This window comes from Vidua macroura, chromosome 13, assembly GCF_024509145.1.
Source record: "Vidua macroura isolate BioBank_ID:100142 chromosome 13, ASM2450914v1, whole genome shotgun sequence".
NCBI lineage: Eukaryota > Metazoa > Chordata > Aves > Passeriformes > Viduidae > Vidua > Vidua macroura.
The window spans coordinates 13628629-13653710 of record NC_071583.1 but is presented as its reverse complement, the minus strand read 5'-3'; the positions used below and the strand labels follow the sequence as shown (position 1 = coordinate 13653710).

General features: G+C 36.0%; 1 protein-coding gene across 1 annotated transcript in view; it reads left to right on the top strand.

Moving 5' to 3' along the window:
* Positions 1-25082, top strand: part of CACNA2D3 (calcium voltage-gated channel auxiliary subunit alpha2delta 3) — a 389866-nt gene that overhangs the window by 188149 nt on the left and 176635 nt on the right. The window contains exons 10-11 of the mRNA XM_053989736.1: positions 4109-4198; positions 7880-7993. Of these exons, the coding sequence (XP_053845711.1) occupies positions 4109-4198; positions 7880-7993 (204 nt within the window). The remainder of the gene's footprint in view (positions 1-4108; positions 4199-7879; positions 7994-25082) is intronic.

Sequence of the window (25082 nt, the reverse complement as noted above, 5' to 3'; positions counted from 1 at the left end):
AAAGTTTTCATAGCCTAGCAATTGTCATGAATTTTTGTGTTGGCACCCTGCAGTTCAGTTTAGATATATGGATATTGTAAGCTATCCCTAATTTGCAGAACTTGCTTTAAGTTCCATTTATCACAAAAATTAAATCTGTAATTACATTGGGTAGCATAACTGAGGTTGAAATTAATCTGTGATCCTAAATGTGGTTTAGTAATATAAAATATGCAAGGTATATATGAATTTTACCAGACTATTTTATAATTTGGCATCAGTGTTAAACAGCTGCTACCTTGAAGTGTATCAATTTGCTATACACAAATTTAAAAAAGAGTGGGAAATAGTTCAGACACTACTCTGTCACCGTCTGCACTTTCTCCACAAATTGCAAACATGTGGAACTGCCTATTTTAATACTAGTTTTCTTGGGCCAAGAGGTTTTCATCTTTGAGAAACTCCATGTTACAATTTACCTACCCCAAAGGAATCGGATGACAATCTGATTTAATGTAACTTCAGATTTAAAGTAACAATATTACAATATACATTCCTTTTTTATATGTTTTTTTAATGTACTATATATGGGTTGAGGACATTTCTCTGTAAATGTTTCCAGATGAAATATATCATCTTCTAGATGCACAGATAGGCACAGTAACTCCAAACTAAATCAAGAACTTACCCCAGCGTAAATTCGAATGACAGAAATAGACAGATGTAATGTATAACTTCCAAAAAGCTTTTATTTTTCTATGCAATTACCAGAAATTAAATAACCAGAAGACTGATTCAGCAAAGAAGCTGAGTGAAATTGCCAATAAGAGGTTGGTAAATACAAATTTTGCATATTGAATTTTATTTAAGCAAATTACTTTTGCATATTTATCTATCCATCTCTGTCAGATCTCAAAAAAAAATCAACTGTATTGCTTAGCTGTTAAAAACCCCAAAACAGTAAAGTCTCACTGAAGTCTACTCTTATTTTAAAACTGTCAAGCTGCTATAGTCCCTCAAAACTTTCAGTAAGCCCCTGACCACTGAAATTCGGTCTGATGTTTTCTATTGCAGTAACTAATTTACTTAAGAAGAATTGGGTTTTAATCTGCGTGTATTGAATCTTGAGCTCGTTGTTCAGCATTGTTTTTATTATTTTTTCCAAAAAAACCCCTTTTCCAACACAAAGTGTTAGGAAATAGTAGGGGTTGGATAATCACTACACTCAGGTAACCTGTAACTACCCTGACAAAGGGTTTGGAACGGGGTGATGCCTAAATGCATTTTGCACACGTGATGCACATTTATCAGTCAGCGCATGTGGGTAAACCTCCCTGTGACACACAAGTGAACATCACTCTCCCACCTCACACAGGCCTTCTGACTGTTTTTTTTTTCCTTTCCTGTTTATGTGCTGATGTAGTCCACCTTCACAAATCTGATAAATCTTTGCCAAGTATGTCCCAGGGCCATTTGGAGTTATGGCATGTGTGGATAGGCATGGGAAGTAATTCTAGAAGTAGCAAAGACTTGTAGTAAAGCTGCCAAGGAAACCTGGAGGAATGTTGAACCCATTAATAATGCTTTTCTGTAGGAAGCTCGACCTTGTCAGACAGTTAATAGCAAATATCATGCTTTTCCAGTGTAACTGTATAACCTCTGTGCACATATTAGTTGTGAACTGTTCCTTTTTGGAATCAGTGGAAAGTGCTTTATTCGTTGGCTTGAATCCATGGTCCTGTACCCAATCTAATTTGGGTATTCCTACTCATCATGAGTGGTACCTTATTTTTGGTAAACATAAGTAGGCTCTAACAAAATATTTGTGCAAGGTACTGAGACTCCAGTCCAGGATAAAACTTTGAAGGTTATGGAGTATTCTTATATTATTTTAATGGAAGCCAAAGAATTTCCCCCATGGCTGTGCAACTGGACTCTGTTGTTTGCTTGGAGGGTGACCACTGTCCCTTTGCTTCCAGAATATAAAAATTTGTTATCTTCTTGTGATCATAGATACCAGTCAGCTTGTCTAATCTCAATAAAGCTTGTGAGGCCATTTCAGTAGCCTCTAAGATAAGAGACCAGAAAAAGGAGCTGCCTTGGAATTTCCTGAGAATTGCCACCAAATTAGCAAAACATTCTTCAGGATTTGTATGAGCTAGATAAATCAGCATCTTATTTTGGCTACAAGTTTGACAGCTTCTGCCACAAAGGAAAAAGTCAGTTTCTGGGCTTCATCTAGAAGAGTTTTTAAATTGCCTGCAATGACCTGGAATTGGGAAAGGAAAATCAAATTCTTGCCTGTGTTCAGACTGCCCCCTCTACCTCCCTAACTTCACCTGTGTTCTGAATCATCAAAAGGGCTCTGAATATGTGTCAACTCCCAAGCACAGATTTGCTGAAATAAATTGCTTAACTTGAATTATTTGAATTCATTAACTCTGAAATCCTACTAAATCAAAAGTAGGAAACTAAGAAGTAACAAAAATGCAAGTTGCTATCAGATTTTGAAAGACAATTTCACCTGATCCCTGAAGAATGAAAACTTAATGTAATCATCTAATCAAGTATGATCCCAAATCCCTACAGTGTTCATTTAACTGTGAGGCTAGAAAAGGGGAATACACCAGGGTGTACCAAAAAATGCTTTCAACAGCCTCATTATAAGAGAAATTACAAGTTCAATCATGATAACTGGTTATGAATTTGCCCTCTTGTTCAGTTATGCCAAAGCCATATATAACAGCTGTGTGATTTTAATGTTCTGTGTAACTGTCCCATGACACAGAGACCATGAAGGACATTAAAAACCATCCTGGGTTTCTTCTCATTTAAGTTCTGGGAGCCTTCATCCTGACTTAACTGCACATGTGGATTTCTACCCTCATTCTCCTCAGCTCATGTCTTTCAGACCCTTCTGGATGATCACAGACACCTCCCCAGCTGAACACTTCTGTGCTTCCTCACTCAACTTCTGTGGAGCTCTGACCCTATAATTTTGTAATCAGACATCAGTGTCTGATTGTCATAATTGTGTGCCTAATTTGCATTCAGAATTACCAAGATTATGCATGTCAATTAGATATATGAGTCTGCAATTAGATATTGCACATTCTAGTATCTGCACATGGAAATCAAGCATACAGTTGCCTGCAAATGTTTGTGCACACAGTTGGACAGATACCCCAGACAAACAAGGGCTCCAAAATGATTGTGAAAAGAGACTGAGATAAACCAGTTTATTACTAAAAAGAGCTCTTTAAGTTGTAAAGTTGAAGTATGCTTTTTGGCTCATTAAGAGCTGGGGACTCCTGCTTTTTGAGATCTGTTTGGTTTCTGAAAGTTATTGGAAGTGGAATTAAGGTGATTTTTATGTCATTCTAAAATCACGTATGCTTTTTCTTTAAACTGATATTTCAGTGGTATATATCTTGCCATGACTTTTTTTTCTCTACTAATTGGGTTGAAATACCCTTTTCTGTTTTGCAGTTCTTTTGTACTTTTTAGCCAGTTGTGAAGACTGAAAAATAGCACTTCACAAAAGTGTTGCCTCCCCTGCTATTTTCCACCACCTAGGTCTTCATTTTCTTCTTACAAATTAATTGTCTTGTCTTCTTGTGTAGAACAGTTTTTAATAAGTCTAATATTAATATTGACACTGACAAACTACATTTATACTTCAATGACCTAATGATTAGGATCTACCATCTTTTAGAGCTGTGTACTCTCAAAGCTAAATTTTAGAAAGAATTATTTTTATTAAGTATCAGATTCCAAAAACTTACAGGGAAAATAGTTAGAAATGATATAAAATTACTATATGAAGTGAAAAGAAAGTATGAAGAAGATCTCTAAATAAAAACACAAAGAAAACCAAAACAAAATTATTTGATTGAATAAGTAGCCAAAAGTGTATCAAAAATGTGATGCCTTTGCATTATTATTGTACTAACACATCCTTTGTTTAGTGTTAGTTAAAGAGTCAGAAAGGATTAACTGGGAGTTATTTTGTTAATTGGTGTATGTGGTCATTTAAGCCTAAGAAGTTGGTCTAAAGTATTCAGAGATCTTTAATCATCGACAGGTCTGTTGTAACATTCTGACAAATGAAACCTTCTCCATGTTTCAGCATTTCAGGGAACACCTTGACAAACTTTTTGCAAAAGGAATTGGAATGCTGGACATTGCTTTAAATGAAGCTTTCAACATGCTCAATGAAGTAAGTTCATGCTTTTCAGATCCTTTTTTGTTTTTCACTTCCCTCTTGTTTGCCCTTTTTTTCAACTGAGTTTCTATTAATGAAAATGTTTTAAAATGTTTCCTGAAGTATAATGATGTATTCTGTGGAAAAAATACTGAAGTGTGTTAGTCTCCTGGAAGATGAAAAAAAACTCATCTAAACTAAATAGCAAAATATCTTTTGATTGAAGGATGTACCTTGGAAATAAGAGCTCAAACCCAAATATTCTCCAAAGAAGTTTGACTTGACAAGTGTGCCTGCTTTTATGCTGTGTGATCCTAGATTAATTAATGGTTCTAATTCCTGTGTATTCATCTTGAAGGGCAATATTGATCAATTCTTTTCCAGGCATAAAATCCTAAAATGAAAAAAGGAGTATCTTCCACCCACTGCTCATGTGTTCAGTTAGACAGTGTGGAACTAATGCCTTCATGTGGTGCATGCCAAAAATGACAATGGGAAAAGGTGCATGAAGTAAAGGACACTGTAGGCTGCTTGTAGAGGTTTTATTAAGAATTGTGGGCACCAAATAGAGTCCTGGGAACCAGAAAAACAGTACGAATGCCTCAGTGCAAGAGATGTTCTGTGCTAGTCCTCCCAATCTATGTGAACTGAAAAAAAAATCACATTGCAGGAAGTGAAGACCTGAAACAAGATCTGTTTTGCTTTGGTTTAAAATCTGTGAGATAACTGAAGTTATAATGATGAATGTGGTATAAAAATCTCATTAGACAATCTGATATCTGTGAGACTAAAGGGATCTGACATTCCATGTGCTGAATTGCACCCATGATGAGAGGTCTGTAAGATCATGATGGACTATGCTACATGTGTGTTCAGATCTCTTCAAGGTGCGACATTGATTACTTCTATTTATACTTCAACATGAAGTTTTAAATAGGTTCAATCCTTCTTGCATATAAACTTCCAGAGATGCCAGCATAAAAATATTTTCCATTTTATACAGTCATATCCGCAAAGTCTCTGGGAGATTCACTTAAAGCCACCTAGGCCAGAGGAAAAGCTAAATCTCCCCTTAGCAGAGTACAGCAAACCATCTTCCACTTTGTCTACAGGATGTGACCTTTATGTGCCAGAAGCCTATTCTTTGAATTATAGGTTAACTAAGGATGTCTTTTCTTCATTAAAAAAAAAAAAAAAAAAAAAAAAAACAAAACACAAAGTGGGTGAATGGGGAAGGGGAAGGAGTGGGTGGTGGCATAGTAAAGGAAAAAAAAGTAGAGAAAGCTTTGTGTTACACAAATAGTCTGTAAAGACTTTGGTTGGATTTTTAAATGGTTCAGGGGTTACACTAATTAAACTCAGTCAATTCTGCCTTGCAATTACCTTTCAATATTTGCTATGGTTGTCAAGACTTGAAGATGTTTGCTACTGATACCTTTGAAAAAGCATGTTTAAAAATCCACTTCCAAATTCTTTCCAATTGTCAATTTATGCAGTGTACATTATAGAGAGGAAGAATACAGAAGTGCTTGGTACAGTAGTTAGACACCTACTATGTCATGTGACAACTGCAATTATCTCTTTTGGTGACAAATGTGCTCTTTGAAGTGATTACCTTTAAAAAAATCATAACCAATTAAATAAAATTCTGTGACATTTCAAAGACTGTTAATCACAACCAACTGCTGTAAATGTCAGGATGCATTGAAATTTTTGCTGCTAACTGATGAATCACTGAGTTAATTGTAGTTCATCATAAGCCCCTTGTCATTGTTATTATTATGGAAAACACTTTCATCACTCTTGCTATTCAATAAAATTAAAAGTTTTAGACAAATATGAGAAGATATTACTCATCAAAGTATTTGAATTTAATCTCATTCTTCAAAATATTCAGATAACTGTGTAGAATAATGCAGATGCATACAGAGTGGTGTTTTAAAATAAATGTACAAAGGCATTTCCCCTTCATTAATTTCTCTTTTCAGATACCTTGTCACTTTTAAAATATATTGTCTATGTGAGGAAGATATGCCTAGACAAAGTAACTTCACCTTTATGAGAAAATAATGTCTGTAAGATCATGAAGGAATCCCACTTAAATAATTCTGGTTCTGGTTAAGATTGGAAAACCTGTCATGATGAGAGAATTTTAAGGAGTGACTGCCTTGCAAATTTCACAGAGAGTTTTCACCCAGGCAGTGATCACAATATAGCTAACTGTAAATTCACATCAGCTGCTCTTTAAGGCAGAGTGTTTCTGGTACTGTTTGCTGAGGTTTCTGTTGGATGAAAAGGAAGCTGATCTTGAGGAGAGATGCAGGTGATGGAAACGGTTGTTGAATGTGGCGTGGTTACTCAGATACAGAAATGTGAAGGCAGAAAAGACAGAGGACTTCTGGAACCCACCACCCACCCTTTCCTACTGCAGGCATTTCTACAAAGATGAAATTTTATAGGAGAACTTTTTTTAGAAAAAGTGGCTTTTAGAGTTTGGAAAACAGTGAATGTGTAAGAGTGAATAGACTGAGGAAAGCTTGAAAGACAGAGCTGTTGGTAGTCCAAATCAAACCAGAATACTCTGAATAATTTTTCATGACTGCAGGAGCAGTCAGAGTTCCTGCAAGGTAGTTCACCTGAGAACATAGGTACTGCTTTTGAAATGGACCACCCTGCTCTGGGGCACAGCAAGGCTGTGAGGTGAGGTGGGACAAGGTAATTCTTGCTTGGCTTTCTCAGCATCAAGAGAGGGGTGAGAGGATGAGGCCTTGCCTGACCTCAAATGTGATGATGTACATGAAAACTAAAAGAAAATAATTGTAATATCCCATTTATTGACTTTTTCATAGGTTTTTTAAAGTGTTCATATGGAGAAATTAAAAAATCAAATAATTTTACAACTTTGCTTCTTTTTTGTGCTAAAAGTTGGATGTTTCACCAAAATACCTTGAGTACATAAGAACCTGTTCTCCAACCAAAGCAAATGGAGACACATGGATTCAGAGTCAGAGCACCAACTCCAGAATGAAGAGATCAAAGCTCATATTCTGACAATGTGTTTGCTCTTTGACAGGAGAAAATCCCATTTGTATAAAGATGAAGCTTCCTTTGCTTATGCCAGAGGATTGCTGATTGCTGTCTGAGTACCTGTGCTGAAGTACTGCACTTCAGCAGCCTGAATTACTTACATGTATTCATTGTGGGTAACAGGAGAATCTCAGAGTATATAAGTATGAACTGGCTTCTCCCAGATAAATATTTAAAGGAAAATAGCATATGGAATGTAATCCTGAGTGAATATGAATGAATGCCATATGAACAGTCAAATGTCTCTCAGGAGTTGTGTATCTCCTGTACTTTGCAGAAAAATCAGCATTCATTACTTCTTTTTGTGTAACATGTTCTTTAAAAGGGATATTTAAATCAAAGCAAATCCTATGGATGCATCAATACTCATCATCTATCAAAACCAGGGGAATACCATTTTAATTTTGGGTAGTACTATATTTATATATGTTTCTTATTTTTCAATTCACCAAGAACATAAAATCTCTGATAAAATGTTTTCAGCCTGAATATTTTCAACTTTTTCTAAGGACGCTAGAGATTTGACAAAGGCCATGTTTACCACGTGTGATCCTATCTCTCTTCATATAACAGGAATGTGCTGTTCCTAATGGTTGTTTCCTTTTGCAGTTCAATCACACAGGACAAGGAAGCATTTGCAGCCAAGCCATAATGCTGATCACTGATGGAGCTGTGGACACATATGACACCATATTTGCAAAATACAATTGGCCAGACAGAAAAGTAAGTGTGTTATCACCTTTACTGAATGGGAAACTCAAAGCTTCATATCCAGTCTAAAGTGTGTATCTATTGAAAAGTCAGTACAATCTTTCTAATGATCTATAAATTATTTTTGATCACTAATTAAAAAAAAAAAAAGTGATGCTTATATGGGTATTGCCTGAGGATAGAGATGGCCTTTTACTGTGGTAATGAACTTGGGTTAATAAGATATAAAGGCACTGTTTCCCTCCAGGTTACATTTTTGAGCATTATATAATCCTTCCCCTGAGACACATCATTAAATATGAAAAAAAAAAAAAAATTTTCTCCCAAAATACACATTAATAATTCAGTGCTTTCTCAAGCTAAAGATGGGTATGTACTAAGGACAGCGAGTGGCTTACTATGACAGGAGAAAGAGCAGATGTAGTACTCAGTATTTTTAATTTCTTCATTTGGCAGAGTGAGGGATAGAGCTGAAAGTTGGTAAGATTTTATTAAAAATGTGTTTGGCTCAATTGATCTGTATAACAAAATTTGCCCAGAGTTAAATTACCTCATTATATAGCAAGTGGAAATTTCAGAGTAGGGCAGAAACACCTTGAATTTACCTGATGAGGAAACTCTAGTGGGCCTTGTGTCTCTATGTGACATAATTTTCTTCTACATTTTACCTTCTGCTAAAGCAAGCTTTGGGACTATTTTAGGAAGTTTTTGTAGCTCTTTGCCATGTTATATGCCTGTGGAAGCAACAACCACACAGTTTGAAGTGCAGTTTCAGCAAGTAATTGATTAATATGACTGTGCTGCATGGGGTTCTGTATTCTGAGGGGAAAAAAAGTAGCCGTTTTAATTTTCAGCTTTTAGTCATGTTTCTCTTTTATAAAATTCTGTTTATTTTCTGGATGATTTATCTAGCCCTGTTTTATGCAAACATCATATTGTTCCACTGAGAAGAAGGCCTAAAAGCTAAAGGTTTTGTGGCCAGTCCTTCCTCTCTTACTCAACGAGATACCATCTAATTTAAGTTGTTAAGCACTCAGATATTCCATGAGAACATTTTACTTTATCTAGCAAAAACTGGTGTTGAAGGAGATTCTCAGGATCTCTGAGAAGGATGTGCCTCTGATGTGCTGCATTTTCTTATTCTTTGGAGTTGGTTCCTCTTTTAAGAAGAAGAGACTCTGGGGAAACTCTTATCGTAGGAAATCAGCAAGTAAAGAATTCTCTGAAAGAGTCAGCTAAGTATTTTCACAAAAACATGTGTTGTGCATCTTTCATGTGCTAATCCACAGCTCTATCTGAGATAACAACGCTCAGCACAGCTGTTGCAAAAAGCAGCAGGAGTGGTTTCCATTGGGAATTCTTCTGCAAAGACCTAGCATGAAGAGTCTTGCCTTGTTCAGCAAGGACATGATGTCCAGGTAGCAGCTTTTAGTTAATGTGCAATATTGTACTCAACTCTTCTAAAAATATTTAATGTATTAACACAGCCTTGTAAACGGTATTTTAAGAAACATGTATGGAAAAAAAAAACAAAACAAACTAATCAGTTTTTCCTCTTTTCAGCCTGAAATGTTTCAGTATGAAAAATGTAAAAGATTTCCATATGTAGGCTTTAATGCATCAGAGCTTTGAATGTCTTTGTTGGATTTGTTATCCTAGAAAGGAAAGCTATTGAAAATGCAATATCCTACATATTTGCAGTGTCACTGTGCCTAGAAATTATGCATGCCATGCACTTGAAATTCACTGCCTTTGCATTACCCCCTTTTACTCTCTCCAAAACTTTTTTATGTTTATAAATCACACCTTTGAACTGCTTGATAGTTTCTTTAAGTACATATTTTTCCTTATTATCTATGTATTGCCCTGCCATCTTTCTTATAATTTATGTTTTTCCTCATTATGATACTGAGGTGGACAGTGGTGGAAAAGGCAATAGCTCTAATTGAGGTAAATGCTCAAGTTTCTGTTTACCTCAATTACCTGGTTAGCAAAGTACCAATTTCAGTTACAGTTGATCTAATGCTAGGTAACAGCAAATAGTTTATAATTAGTTGCAACATAAACATTTTGTTCTCTTATAGAAAGGAAAAAAAAATCTTTATACAACTGTGAAGACTTTAAAAGTTTGTCAGTGAGAATCTCTAAAAATGGAGACTGAATAGAAGCTTGCAGGATATAAACACCAATTCGTATTTTCTTCCTTTTCCCAAACCATTTATATATTTGCAAAAGACAGCCTTAATATATATATATATATATATATATATATATATATATACACCAAGTAAACAAGGAAAAGAGCACTTTATTACATATTATTGGAGATGTATTCTGCCTAACTGATTAAAAATCATCTTCCTTCTGATAATGCATTAAAATAAAATTGTGTTGCAATTATTAGAAAAGGGAATAAAATGGCTCCAGTTAAATCCCCAAAGTAGCTTAAATTAATCAATTGAGTTTTTTGAAGGAAATCAGCCTGATTTTTTGTATGAACTAGGAAATTATGACTATCAAAAGACTATTAAAAACCATCTCCTGGACTGTTTCCCTGAAAGAAGGAATGCTTTCATTTTACTGGGTTTTTTATGAGTCTCTGTCTTCCTCAGCAAAAGAAAAAAAAAACCTGAAAATATTTCCCCATGTTTACTTAGTATCTTCTGCTACTTTAAATGTAAATCTAGTAGATGCTATTTTTATAATACACTATATTTTATTTATATGACTAGTTGTTAACATCTATTTCCTTTTTTTTATGAGGCCATAGGCACAATCTTAAGGAGCTGATTCTCACGCATTAGAAATGAGTTTGTGCTATATACATAATTTTTCTCATTCATGAAACTTCAATTCAATCCTTCCAAATTTCTGTGATTCATTTAAGGCAACTCTGCCATGTGAAGTACCAAAAAGGGAATAATTAATCCACAAGAGTTAATAAATCTAGACATCTCATATAAAAGCCCAGCTCTTCATCGTGTAGCAGAAGTAAGTATTTAAAAGGAATTGTACGAAGGAAGTGTTTGTTTACAATGAGAACTATGATATAGTTGCAATAATTTTATTTTTTTTAAGATGTCCTATTTCAGGAGAAAGCCTTTTAAGTCTCAAAATGTATTTTGATGTCAGTTGTACCAGGATCATGCTTTTATTCTATGTTATTGCTCCTACTACGAGATCCAAATGCATTATCAGAAAACAAGGAAAATACTGCACTTAGGTATTTCTCTAGGCCCCTTATTCTAATTGAAAAGGATGAAAGGCCATGGGAATGGGAGGCAGGCAGACAGAGGTGACTACATGGAAAGAGAGTGCTTCAGGTCTGCTCCCAGAAGATAGTACCACTAATGATCTTTTCTTAAGTAAAACTGTCCTACTTCCTTTCTAGTGGAAAATTCCAACAGTAATGAAGATAAAATTCCATGAAGACTAATCTTATAAATGTTGCTGAAATGCCTTAGCACATCAAAAAATGAAATGATGAAGAGATTAGAGATATTAACAGAACTTCAAGCATTGTCAGGTTCTCAGCTGAAAGCCATTTTAATCACTAATTGAAAATGAGTAAACTTGGAACAGATAGTATCTACTTAAATATTATTTAACATATTTATTTTTATTATTTTAAATATAGCAAGACTGTTCTCAGAATCTTCTCATATTGCAAAGGAAAATAATGCAGTAAATTCTCTTCCATTAATTTGCACAACATTTTCATGAAGGTGTAAGGGAACTACTTTAAACCCTATTAACTCACTGACAACTCCATTAAGTCTCATGATGTTTTTTCTCTACTGGCTAAAATGACCCATTGCCTGCATATTTGAGGATCTTTTTCTCTCCTCCATTTCCCCATTGTTTTTTTGTGGCTGTCAAGTTCTGTACTTCTGCAAAACCCATCTACTCCTTGTTTTGGAGAAGCCAAAAAGCATTTCTTCCATAAACATAATTGAGAGCAGAGTCTAAAATCACATTGAGATCAAGGGGAAATCAGTATTTCAGTCTGGGTACAGACTTTTAGTATACTTTTTGGATCAATGCAGCACTCAGGTGGTCAAGGAAGATGTCAGCTTTGTGATTTTTCATGACTTGTGGCAACCAGAAAGAAATTTTCCGCTCCCGTGTCCTGAGAGGTCTTTGCTTCGTTATACTGTACTACATGTAAAATCTGGAAAAGAAAGCAAAAGAATCATTGAATCATTTGAACTTTATCCTCCCCTTTGGGTGTGTCTTTGAGTCTGAAAAGCATTTGCTTTCATAATTATGTGAAACAGTTATATGCTATGGTAAATATATGCAAAACCAGAAGCACTAATTCCTTGCTAAGTCAAGTCAAATGGAAACCAAAATCCCACCTAAAGTTTCCTCATTTTCTAGAATCAAATCCAGATAGAGAATCTGGGATAAAAATACCTCTGTATCCAGTTACCTTGTTAGTTATTCTGCAGCCTTTCTTTTTCTGGGCAAGTAACAGGGAATAGAACTTCATCTGTCTGTCTCCTATTATTCTGAGGGCTCTGGGTAGAATTAATTTTGTATGGCACAGAAATTATTTTCTTTATGCCTATGAACCATTACAACAAGGCAGAGATTTAAGATGGTTTCTATCACTGCTAAGACTTCAAGTAGAATATAAAGCATAACTGCAAGAACATCTTTATTCCAACTGCTAAGTGATTATGGTGTAGAAAGACCTAACAGCCAGTGCTGCCCATGTCTGACTGGAACCATTGAAATTACAATATAAATAGTTCCATGACTTTTAAGTGTTTATACCTACTCTTACATCTGCTTTATAGGAAAAATTTCACAGTCTGGCAGGTCTCTGGATCTATATACAGTACTTAAAATTATAATTGAATCCAGAGAGCAACACCTTGAAATTTGCTGGATTTAGATTTGATTTCGTAATAGAATACTAGATTTGCAGGCAGTAATAATCAATTAATAGCTCCTTAATTATGTGGGACTTTCATGCATACTTTTACAGAATCAGTATTTATGGTACATTTAATAATATATGGCTTTCTTAAATATTTAAGAAAATGCTTAGTCATTCCTGGTGAGAACTGGTCACTTGGTCACTAAACTCTTAATATCAATCTGCTTATTTATATTAGATAAATATAAAATAAATATGTACATTTAATTGTTCTGCCTTTTTTTAAATTAGAATCCTATTTAGTGATCCACAATCTAATGGCTTCAACTGCTGTATATAAAATAAATGTCTGAGATTTGGGTATGTGTAAAATTCCCCAAACATTGTGCTTCTGCCATAGGACAGGAAAGGAAGCTTTCCTTACCCTCCTTTAGCAAAAGAAGATGAAAACATGGCATGAAAACTATCCTAAAGAAGTTAATGTGTGCTGTGAGAACAGGCTACAAGGGAATGGGTGGCTCTGTCGTGGCACTGCAGTGGAGGGAAATCATCTTTCTCTTCATGTCTGCCCTCCACGGGTTACAAAGTTTTCTGCAGACCCTGAACCAAGTCTGTAGCTTAGGAACGAGGAAAAGCTGGCAACATGGAGCATTTGTACAGCAAATTGAGTGTCTCATGTGCAGTCCTGTCTGGATGTTATTAAACTGATTTTCTTTCTGAAAAGGCTGACGTACTTTGGAGGCAGATGCCATTACTGCTACACAAACCTGGTGCTTTATTACTGGTTATCTCAAGAACAAAAGAAGGTCCAGACACTTTATAGGCCTTTCAAGCTATGACGTAACTTTCATTAATTACTTACCTTTTTAGGCACTCCTGTAGTATGATCAAAGATGGGGTATGAGATCAAACAGAAGTTTTTGATTTCAGTCTAAAGAGAAACAACTCATCACAGCCAAATTCCTGCCCCAAGTGTGATTTCATTTTGAAAAAAAAAAAAAGTTTAAAAAAGGTTTTATTTTGCCTTATTACTGCTCCTCTTAGAGAGAAAAATAGGCAGGTAAGTCCTGTTTCACTGAATATTTTTTTTGGTCAAACTACCATAATGATTTCTACAAATTTGTCATTAGTATTTTTACTTAAATTCTTTTATATGACACTCAGAGTAGTTAAGACCTCTTTTTCAGTCACTTGTCAGTTTAATTTGCCATGAAGAGACTTATCCTTCAGTGTTTAAATTGAATAAATGGAGATATGTTTTTTGTGAAGATAAAGGTAATTAAATATTTTCCTCAGGGTATATATGGATTGCCAGAGGAAGGATTACTGCTTCTTGTATACAGTCACTTGCTGGCTAGAATCATGGATGGGCTAATGCTTTCTGAATGTTTGAAGACTTTTAGATGGAATGATAATTTACACCCATTGAAAATGCATATTCAAAGTGCCCTTACCATGCTAATATTTGTAATGTAATCAGAAAGATACGAAAGTGAATTAGCCATGAGTCATACAGAACACCTTGTAAGTAAGGGACAGTCTAAATGGAGAATAATCCAGAATTTGAAATAGATTATCCAAAGTACCCTTTGGGAACTCATGAGTATCACTAACACAAAAATGATTCCTTTTCATTGTAAAAAAGAAAATAACTTTTATGTAGGATGTAGACATAGAGAGATCCAAAACTTGAGATAAAATAGGTGTCCATAAAACGTGCCCAGATGACTGCAAGTAATCACTGTTTGCCTCTGGCATAAAACTCCTTGCGGCTGCAATATTTGGCTGATGGCCATTATTAACAAAAGAGACCAAAACAAAAGAAGTGAATATCATAACAAGAAACTGATATATTATGGATTCTGTTTACTAAACAAACCCCAAACAACCAAACTTTCTCCTAATAGTTTGTATGCTGTAAGGTCTTAGTTTTTCAAAATTATCATGCCAGAAGCAAGACACTTAAAGTGGGCATGGTAATTGCACAAATATGCCTATTTTGTTCTATGGACTATGTCTATTCCTGAGGTAATGTTTTTTGTGAAGTATTGTGTCATCTGCTTAAGGAAATGGTGAGATCATTTATTTCTTGAAGTTCTTTAACAGCATAATAAAAGCTGTATTTTAGTTTGTGTGGTTTAAACTGAGAAATGGTGCAGTTATCCTAAAAGCCAGGATTCAGTTTATAGACTGTTTTTAATTCTCTTTATAATGTATGCATCTTCTTAAACATTACAGACAGAAAAGAGATGTTGAAATTTGTCAGAGCTGCTCTATTTTAGATGAGTATCAACAGTCCCTGTAAAATATCAAGAATGTATATTGTTGATTGTGAGTGACCCACCACCAAAAAGGTGAACATAGCTGCATATATAAAATCCATTTGGTTGCATTGGACAAAAAGGGATAATACAGTACTCCAATCAATTATTTTGGATTAATATAATTTTAAAAATAAGTATGATAGTAAAAAAAAAAAAGTTAAGATGGTGTTGGATTGAGTGTCTTCCTAATTTTCTCTTCAGAGTTTGCCTTTTAGAAAGAGTTGAAATAATGTGATTTTATATCAAACGTTACATTACAGCCAAGAGTCATGGTGAAAACTAAGTTAGTGCAAGAGATAAAACTAGGGTTTCGTTCACTCATCTCAGGTTCCTCCACTAATAGCCTGAAATTAGGATATAACAGATCTGCAAACTTGCTCCATAGGTATTTTCTGACCTGTAAGCACAAGTTAAAAAGTGAAAATTTTCACTGACTTTACAAACAAGGAAGAGTGAAAAATTCACATGTACTTCGGAGTAAGTTTTAAAAACTGTACTTATGATGACCTGTTATAACCCTATTTTTTAATGTAAGATTAAGCTCGAATCAAAACCAGTATTGAGTAGTGGACAAGCAATTTAAGAGGATTAAAGATTTTTTAATGACTAAGAGGCTCAGTTTGATGCAGGAGTACGAGTAGAGGAGACAGCGTAATTGTGAGGCTTGAACAGGAAAATGGGTTATTGCATCTTTTCCTGGCCAATAGGTCAGATCCTTGCTGGTTCTGGTGAGGTACAGCAATTCCAACAGCCTGTAAACAGCTGGTAAGTACTCTGGAAAACTATGGACCACACAAAAAAATAACTGTTTTCAGACATTTTCATCTGAGTTCTGAATTCTATTTCTACCTTGTTTGTATGATCCATTCTTAATTCATTCCTGTATCATTTTTCCCTTAATGAAATCTTCATACACTCCTATTTTCTGTAACTCTCACTGTATTAAAATAAGCCATAGTGTGTTGTTTCATTACACAGGGAAACTATAACTTCTGTTGGATATTTACATTAAGTTGAGGAGGTTGGTAAATTGCATGTTTAAATATCAAATCTCAGGAGATGTTTGGAAAGGGAATGTTACAAAGAGAGGAAGTTAAATGTTTGGTATAGTATTCTCTTGCTGGCATCCCGTTACATACAGCAAATGGTATTTCTTGCTCATTTTACTCTGAGAGGCCAAATTCTGCTGGTTTGGAAGTACAACAGACGTTGTTTATATGAAATTATTATTCATATATACCATTTTCCCAGAGTACCTCTGTTATCCTTCGTGGTGTCTGGCTGTGGAACAATCCCTCAATGCATGCACATATATCAAGGCAGTACAAGAGATTCATTCCATGCAGGGGCTCATATATGTCTAGTTTAGTATTCATTTCAGTGAAATGCTTACATATGTGAGTTATTACATCCCTGCTAACCAAAGCAATGGATTCAGGCATACATTAAAGCGCTTTACTGAATTAAGAACTAAACAAGTTATCCAAACAATCCCATCTTTAGAACTCTGTTGTGGGTCTGCTGATTCTTTCTGAGTGGTTGAATCTTTAACTTTGTTAGTGGTTAGGCATTTTATAGAATACCCATTTAAAGAGCACTGTTTGTTTATCTCACTGTATTTATACCTACTTTTTCTAAACTGGCATAACAGCATTAACTGCATTCTGAGACTTCTGCAAAACATGGCAGCCTCTGTAGACTTAACTTTTGTGTTCTGTTCCCATGTGCAGACATCTGCTGCAAAACTGATAAAAACCTATTCTTTTTTATGAGGTTCTAAATTCCATCATCCCATAATCCTCTCTACTACTCTTACCATAATTGTCTCTGTGCAGAACTGACAGAATGGGATTTGCACATCTGAATAAATACATTCTCTTTCTGTGGGATATCGTTTGTGCACTGACTTGTCTTAAGATTTCAGTTCAGTCACAGAGGTTTCCCCTTACAAGTTCTTGAAAGCTTTTTGCTGGATCTTAACATTGAAGCTGAGTTTAGTGCATTGTTAGAAGACAGAAGTCTTTATTCTGCCATCTTACGTCATTAGACGTATCTTGAAAAAACATGAAGGATTTTGAATCATCCAGGACTTGTTATTGAAGAAGGCTTTAAAATCCATTGTAGTAGTAAAGTGTATATGCCAATGACTGCTGTTCAGCATGTTATTATGAAAATAGGAGCAGCTATAAATATTTATAAAACATTTTGAAATATGTGTTATGTGGCAGTTATAAAACAGAACACCTACAGAGCCTGGACAATTCAAGACAGAAGCCACTTAAGGGTTGGTTTTCCTGGAAAACTGTTTCATTCTCAAATTGTACAGTCAAGTTCCTTAGCTCTCATGCTTCAATAGGGTCTGGAAATATTCAGCAACTTCTGGTAACATTTTTGAGTTCAAATCACCTATTTCAAAAATAAGTAAAACCAAATTAACCCTGTGTGAGGTAAAATGCCACAAACACTCTTCGAAAGATGACTACTGTCTGTTGTCATGATGCCTAAAGGAAAATGTGGAAGTTAGCATGAATGGAGACAACAGACAAATATTCTAGGCAAGCTGGGCAATCCTCTTGGCAAGAATAAAATATGATGGTGTTGTAAAAAAGTAATTTTTCTAAGAGTTTTAAATCAAATGATTCAGTATTTCAGTCTCTGATGAAGAAGAATTCTTTGGGGTTTTAATAATGTCTAAGGTAGTATTGGATATTGTCTGTTTCTGTGCGTTTTAGCTGATTTAATAATACAAGATAGTAATACAACCATGAAGAAGTTTCCTAAGAATAAAAAGCAAAGGATTGAACAACACTGGCCTTTCAATGAAGCATATTTCAGTCTAAATCTTTAACTATTGCTAAAAAAAGAAAAAAAAAAATCCTTGGCATTTTGTCTATTTTGTTAACTTAATCTCTGATAGTGCAATTAACTGAGTATACATTTATTGAGTTTCCTCATCCTGAGAAAAATAAATGGCTGAATCTTTCATAAAATGAGAGTTTTGTCCAAATACTGAAACATCTGTGGTAGGGATGGGTGAAAACTGTAAACATTTGCTTTGGCTAAGTTTGCATCACGTTAGGGGGTGAGTTTTCATAAAATATTCATGCTACCAAGTTTTATAAGCACAAAAATTCATGGAAAACGAATTTCATCCTGGGTGCAAAAGTGACTCTGGTTAGACTATCTTTCTGTCCATCCATTTCTTGTCACTTGCAATTGAAAAACAGTCCCTCATCAGTCCCCAGTTTGTGGGAGCATCACTGGTGAAACCTTTTTGCAGTTGTACTGCTGGCAGTTTTGAGTGGGAACCATAGAATCTGTTGAGGGAATACAGTTAGTCTGAGATTCCCATTGTTTTCTAGTGTAGAATGGTTTGTGCTGTACTGGAAAGGTATAAAAAGCCCACCTTTCAGAAATTATTCTGGACTTTTACTGAGACCAAGTTCTTTTCTCCTCATTGTCCCACTGCCTCTGTTCCTGTGCTGCGGGGTCAGCAGGGTCACACCTTGTGATTCAGGCAGGGAATCACGAGGATATCAACGTGTCTCCTCACAGCCTGGGTGGATTCTGCTCCTCAGAGGCATTCAGAGTGCTTTCAGAACACTGTTTCTGTCTCTGCTGGGCCCATTTTTGGGACACCCAGTATCTGAGCTGGGTGTGCCTTGCTGTACCAGCAGATCTCACTCTTGGGCTGTGCTGTCCTGGGAGGTCTGGCACGTGGGCAGCACACACTGCCCGAGGTTGGATCCATACATCAATGCTGTGTGTTCAGCTCTCCTGGGAGAATTTCTTTAGAAAATGGCTCTAAGTAGAGATCAATAGTAGTTTTCTCTTTGTCTCTCACACAGGGGGCAATATTTGCCAAGATAAAAGATCCTGTTAGCTGCCTTGAGAAATAAGTTTTCATTTTCTTTGCTGGAGGTAATTTCTAGCACTGTCTTGTGTGTTACTCAGTACAATCCTGTCAAAATGGGAGTTATGTTCTACTCTGGGGCTATGTCTCTGACTTATCCCTGATTCCATGATGAGCAGTACCCACAGTATTTATATAGCCAATGGAACTGTTTAGAATTTTTTTGAAAATCGTGACAGAACTCAGTCCATAATAGAAACTTAACTTACAAATGACTTAAACAAAACATTATATCAGCATAATTCTAATAACTATGACAGTAACTTGTAAAACATATTTTGGTACATTTAAAGCAACCAAACCCAAATTCTTAGAAAATATTCACATGTGTACACAAACAGCATGAGAAAACTGTGAGTACAGAGTGTTTTGCACCATATCTGATAATACTGCATTTTTGGCTAAAAATTTTACTGGTTAAGTACATTCTGACATATGGCACCCCATTTTGAAACAAACTGTTTTATTTTGGCTGACCTAAATTCTCCTTAAAAGGCCATGCATGGAAACTAGAGATGAGCCAGACATCTGAGGATGCCTTTGTGGTACGTCATGTTTGTGACATTTCAGACAGAAACATGCACTTGGCTCTGAATTTGTGTGCAACAAGCAATAATTAATAAGCCATTGGACCATCAATATAATTGGTGGGTGCTTCCTTATGGTTTTAACAGTGTTACATACAATAATCAGTTGTATGCAAAGGTGAATATCAAAATGAAGTCTTTGACTGTGCTCTGCTTGCATTAGCAATAGGTAATAATAAATGCAATGTTCAAAATCATAGTTTGGTTCATTATAAAATCCTCACATACCTTCCCCAAGTGAGTAGACATGGCTAGACTGAGGTCGGGCAATTTTTGGTCACATAGCAGCAGGGATGTATGGAATGTCTTTTCATCCCCCTGCCCCTTCAAGCCTTCACAAAAGTAGCTCAAAATGTTCTCTTCTCCCAGGCAAAGCAGATGACAGTCATTAATCATTGGCAACCAGTCAGAACATACTTCTAGGCTGACAAATATTGACCCTTTCAGGGCATTAGCAAATTCCTTTCCTGAATCCCTCCATCAAGCTCCTGAATCCATCGAGGGAACTCTGACAAGAATTGTGCCACTACACCAGAGCAACTTTCAGATGTGCTCTTCCAGAGACTCACTTCCATAACTACTAAGAATTATCTTGAAGGATAACTGGGGTGCAGGGATGGACAGGATCTGTGCACAATGTACACCACAGGGACTCTCAGGAAAAGGAGAGGAATTCAGCACTAAAGTGCTCATGTTGTGTAAACAACCACAGCTGCTTTTGCTGAGGAGGGAGAAAATAGTTGAACTTGAGCTCAGCTCTAAGGATTGTAATGTTGCCATATTCCATGCATTTTCAAAACTTCATAATTCATTAGAAAACTGTATTAGTGAGGAATAGATGAGTAAACACTTGGTTTAGTTATTGTTTAGTGCACTGCTTTTTAAATGTTGGAATATTTAATAGCCATAAGGGAATATTAATGTAAAGGAAGCCACACAGGTATGTTACAAATGCCTGTAATGAACTTTATGTTCATTTATGTACAAACAAATACTAATAAACTTTATTTTTTCTACTAATGTACAGATCTAGCCTTTCCAAAAGATAGTAGCTCAACAAAAGAGGTGTATTTTCCTCCTTTCTCCAAAGTGACTTATTAATGGGTTGTTGAGTGGCTAAAGAGCCTGGTGTTCACCCCCACAATAATATTTGATCAAGTGTTAACAGCACTACAGTATCTACATGATCCAGAGCTGGTCACAGGAGTTGTGCCAGTAAAAAGTGTAGCTGTCCTCTGAGTGAGGTTGGATTATGAAATTAGAAGCATGGGCAAGATTATCATGCCATCATAAGCAGATATCTTTGTACTTCTATTTTTCTCCATTCATTTTGCTAATTTAATAGTAAAAAGTTTTATGTGGGTTTAATTGTCTGTGGAGGACTGCTCAGATTATGATATATTTCTCAGTAGATAACTTTCTTTTGTGGCATAGGTTCTTGCAAAAAGTTTTCGGAAACAGAATTCTAAAAACAGACTTCTGAAAATTAGTCTACCCTATGTATATATGTCTCTAAGTTTTGGAAGAGGTACATGAAAAATTAGTAAGATTTTAGAAGGAACTTTTGTACAACAATATAATATTATAGATGTATGTTTTCATTTATTCTCTAATGTGTTGACTGAGTGTAAACGTAACGTGTTACATTCTCCGTGAATGTGCAGAACAGTCTTTACCACGGGTGTAGATCTAGACCCAGTTTTAAGTTGTGCCATGTTTTTATTATTTTGGTTTGTGTTATTTGGGTTTTTTTTTTTTATTGTTGTTTCAGGGTTTTTTTTGTTTGTTTGTTGTTTGCTCCATTGATTTAACTCTCTGATGAATCTGTAACTGATAGAAACACAGAATCCAAAGGGCTGGACTGTGAGAGCCTCTCCAGCTCCTCATGCCCACGTCAGAAGCCCTTTGTCAATGGAATATTAAATTATTCCTGTATCACTGAAGTGCTTTGTACGTGCTCTCAGTGTGGATTAAGCAGCTGATGTATTCTGTTCAAATAATACCTGTACTTCATGGCAGACACAAACATGCAGTTCTAGTGTTTCTTTGACACTTGTTTGTTGTCATAAACAGTTGTAACATTTTAGGAGTGTTGTACTGTGCTAATTACAAAAGTAGGCTAGATCCTATGAAAGAAATAAAAATGTAAGAGAATCTGGACTGCGTCACAAAATGCAGGGCTTAGAAAAACCTAGAACACTCAGAAGTTGGACAGGGAATTGTCTCCCTTCAAGATAACTTGAGTCTTAAGCTTCCTTATCCTATGATTTATAAGTCTGGATCATAATCTCAACATTAAATAGAATCTGAGAGATGCTGCTATTTTATCATATTTATCAATTTCACTGCATTTCACCTGTCAGCACTGAACAAATTTCAAGAAAAAATAGAAGAGATTCTTTTATGTAAACATGTCATTGGCAAATCTCTTACATTTTTCCTATAACTGTCGCAGCCAGTGCTGCCTGTATGACAGAAGCTGTTAATAAATTAGGCCCCGAGCCTCTTGATGGCAGTGTATTTCCTTCTTGAGTTCATAGGCTTTACAGAACATTTATGTCTCATTACAGCCAGTACAGCAGTTTATGCCCTAATAAATCAAGGGAGCTTAGCAGAGATGATCTTGACAGTAATGAATCTTTCTGTTGGCATTTCCACTTCACAGACACAAATAATGAAGCAAAACTGCCCCATCTGGCCACTCAGTAAGAGTCAAATCACAGTGGGAAGCTGTTTTCTCAAGCATGACAAAGGTCATTGTTTGCAGCAGGAGTGAGGGATAGCAGGTTGTGCCGTGAGTGACAGTGTAGAATGAAGCCATTTGTGAGCTTTTATCATTATAATTACATTTGTTAGCCGTGCTGCCAAGACTCAACCCGCCCTTCTACCAAGTCTGTGTGCTCTTGCATCAAGAGCTGCCTTAACTGATTCTTGCAGCTTGTTTGGAGAGCTGTTGGTTGGGTATTGCACAGGAATTGACTTCATCAGCTCAATCAGCCGGTGAAGTGGTGTTATTATTAAAGTCTCTCTTGGTAATAGTTTTAAAAAAAAATCTGAAAATGTACTGCCTTGAAAGAGGAAAAATTGGCAAAATATGCTGCATGCTAGTTGTAAATGAACAGATATACCAGGATCACTCTGCTTTAGGAACATATGGAAGAAATGCAGAATATGTCATCTCAGATTGGTGGTGGGTGCACTGAGCCTCCTGGGTGGCCTTTGGCAGAATGTGAGCAGGTGAACTTTCCACCTGTTCTAAAATCCTCAGTTCTTGGGTCTGACATTATTGTTTTACTATTCATTTGTTAATAAAGTCCTTACAGCACAGAATTTGGATATACACCAAGAATCTGAAGGCTTTTTCCAGGCCCTTCACAAAGCATCTTCCCCATTTTGGTTTTCCACAGCTCAGCATTAAAGAGTATTCCCCAGCTTCTCTATTTTAAAGCATATTTTTCTCATTTTTATATTTTTGTGCTTGGTAAGATGGTTGGGTCTGATGTCTTCCTTTGGTAAGATAAAGTACTTTCTCCTGACTTAGTTTGTGCTTTTCACACTGCATCAAACAACAGAATTGAAACTGAAGTCTTCGGTCAGATGGGAGTTTGGGGTTGCTTTAATTTGTTAACTTTTTATTCCCCCCCCCCTTCTATTTCATGTCTCCTTCCTTCTTCCTGTTCTGCAGTGTGTTAGTCCTGCACATGTGGTGTGTGGCTGTGGCTTGTCATTTCAAACAGAGCCACCACGTGCCACTGAGGAGATGTCACCCGGGTCCCTGCATGGCTCAGTGCTCCTCGTGTTCTGGGTTTGCACACAGAATAATTCAAGTGTCTGCACGTGCATACAGTCATTGTTCTGCCTTGAATCTTTCTGAGTTCTGAGATGCTGTTGTTTCTGTAGGCATAAGTCAGCAAATAATTTGATTTATGTGGCAGTTCTCCCTTCACTTACAGTACACATTTGTACTGTAAAGTACGGGTGCACTTACAGGCTGCATGTTTAGGGATGTCTAATCCTTCTCAGGAATGCAAGAATTCATTCTGTATTAGCAACATGACACAGAAAGGATTTTTTATTTGGAAAGTCAAAAAGTTATTTTTTCCAGTTGATATTTTACAAGGGTTATGGTGCACTGTGAGAATGCAATTGCCTAAGGACAAACCTGTTGAGAATACACACACAGTCACAGGCTTGTGGGGAGTACCCAGTGCTTTTTAATGAACACAGGTCAGTAGGGACTCACTTCTATTTGAAAGAATATTAATAATTAAGTTGAAGAAAGAAGTATATTTCAATGAGATTGAGATGCCAGCTAATAAAGTCAATAAACATCTGTTGACATCTCTCAACAATAACATCTCTCAATAATAAACTTATTGTTGAAATCTCTCAACAATAACATCTAAGAATGAGGAGGTTAGGTTTATATTTACAGTTCAGACAGGAAATGCCAAATTCCCGTACAGAAGAAACCAAAAATTTCAAAGATTTTTTTTTTTTTTTTTCACTTGAGAGTAAAGGTAGATGTGAAAGAATGTACAACAGCAAGTGCTGTAATCTCCTCTTGCATGTGGCAAGACTCCTGGTGCAGAGGGTGAAATCAGTGATCTCTTTTGTGAAAGGGGAACTGGTGTTCCAAGAAAACTCTGGAGGTGTCACACTTGGTGTTACAGATGGAGTAAGGGGCTGCACCACTATTGGTGCTGGAGATCTCACCCCTTCCCACCTTTGGTTGCAAACTTTGCTTTGTCTCCCTCACCTCTGCCCTGAGCTCAGTGACTGCCCTTCTACCTTGAACTTTCCAATGACTGAGATTCTTCTCTTCCTGCTGCTTCCTCTACCTGGCACAATTGCACACTGATATTTCTCCCTGTCTCTCCTCATACTGTGTCTGTTTGGGAAGTCTTTTCTAATTCAGGCCTTTTTTTTTTTTTTTTTTTTTGGCTAAAAATCTGTTGGTTTGTTGCTTGTTTTTCTTCTCCCCAAAGACTTCCAACAATCATATCTGTATTCAGATTTATTCAAATTTATTCCAAAGCAAAGTATTTCTTTTGCAGGACAGAGAAAAATTAAGTGCTGAAGCTCCTTTTTGGTAGCAGCATACAAATTTTCCCAATTGATACAAGCATTGAAAAGCTGCAGGCGACCTTCTTGTTCTTTAAGAAAAAGAATCAAATGTACAAGTCCTACGCTATTTGTATGCTTTTCCTGTTCTTTTTTTTCCTTTTCTTTCCATACATGAAGACTGACAAGTTAAAAGATTATACCTTTCAACTGCAGTCTTGACAGATATTTATCTGTGGCTTTTATTTTGTCTGTCTTGTGTTGGGACTCACTACAAAATTTCAATACCCTGCCAGCATCTATGAAATGGAGGGAAGGAAAATACTTC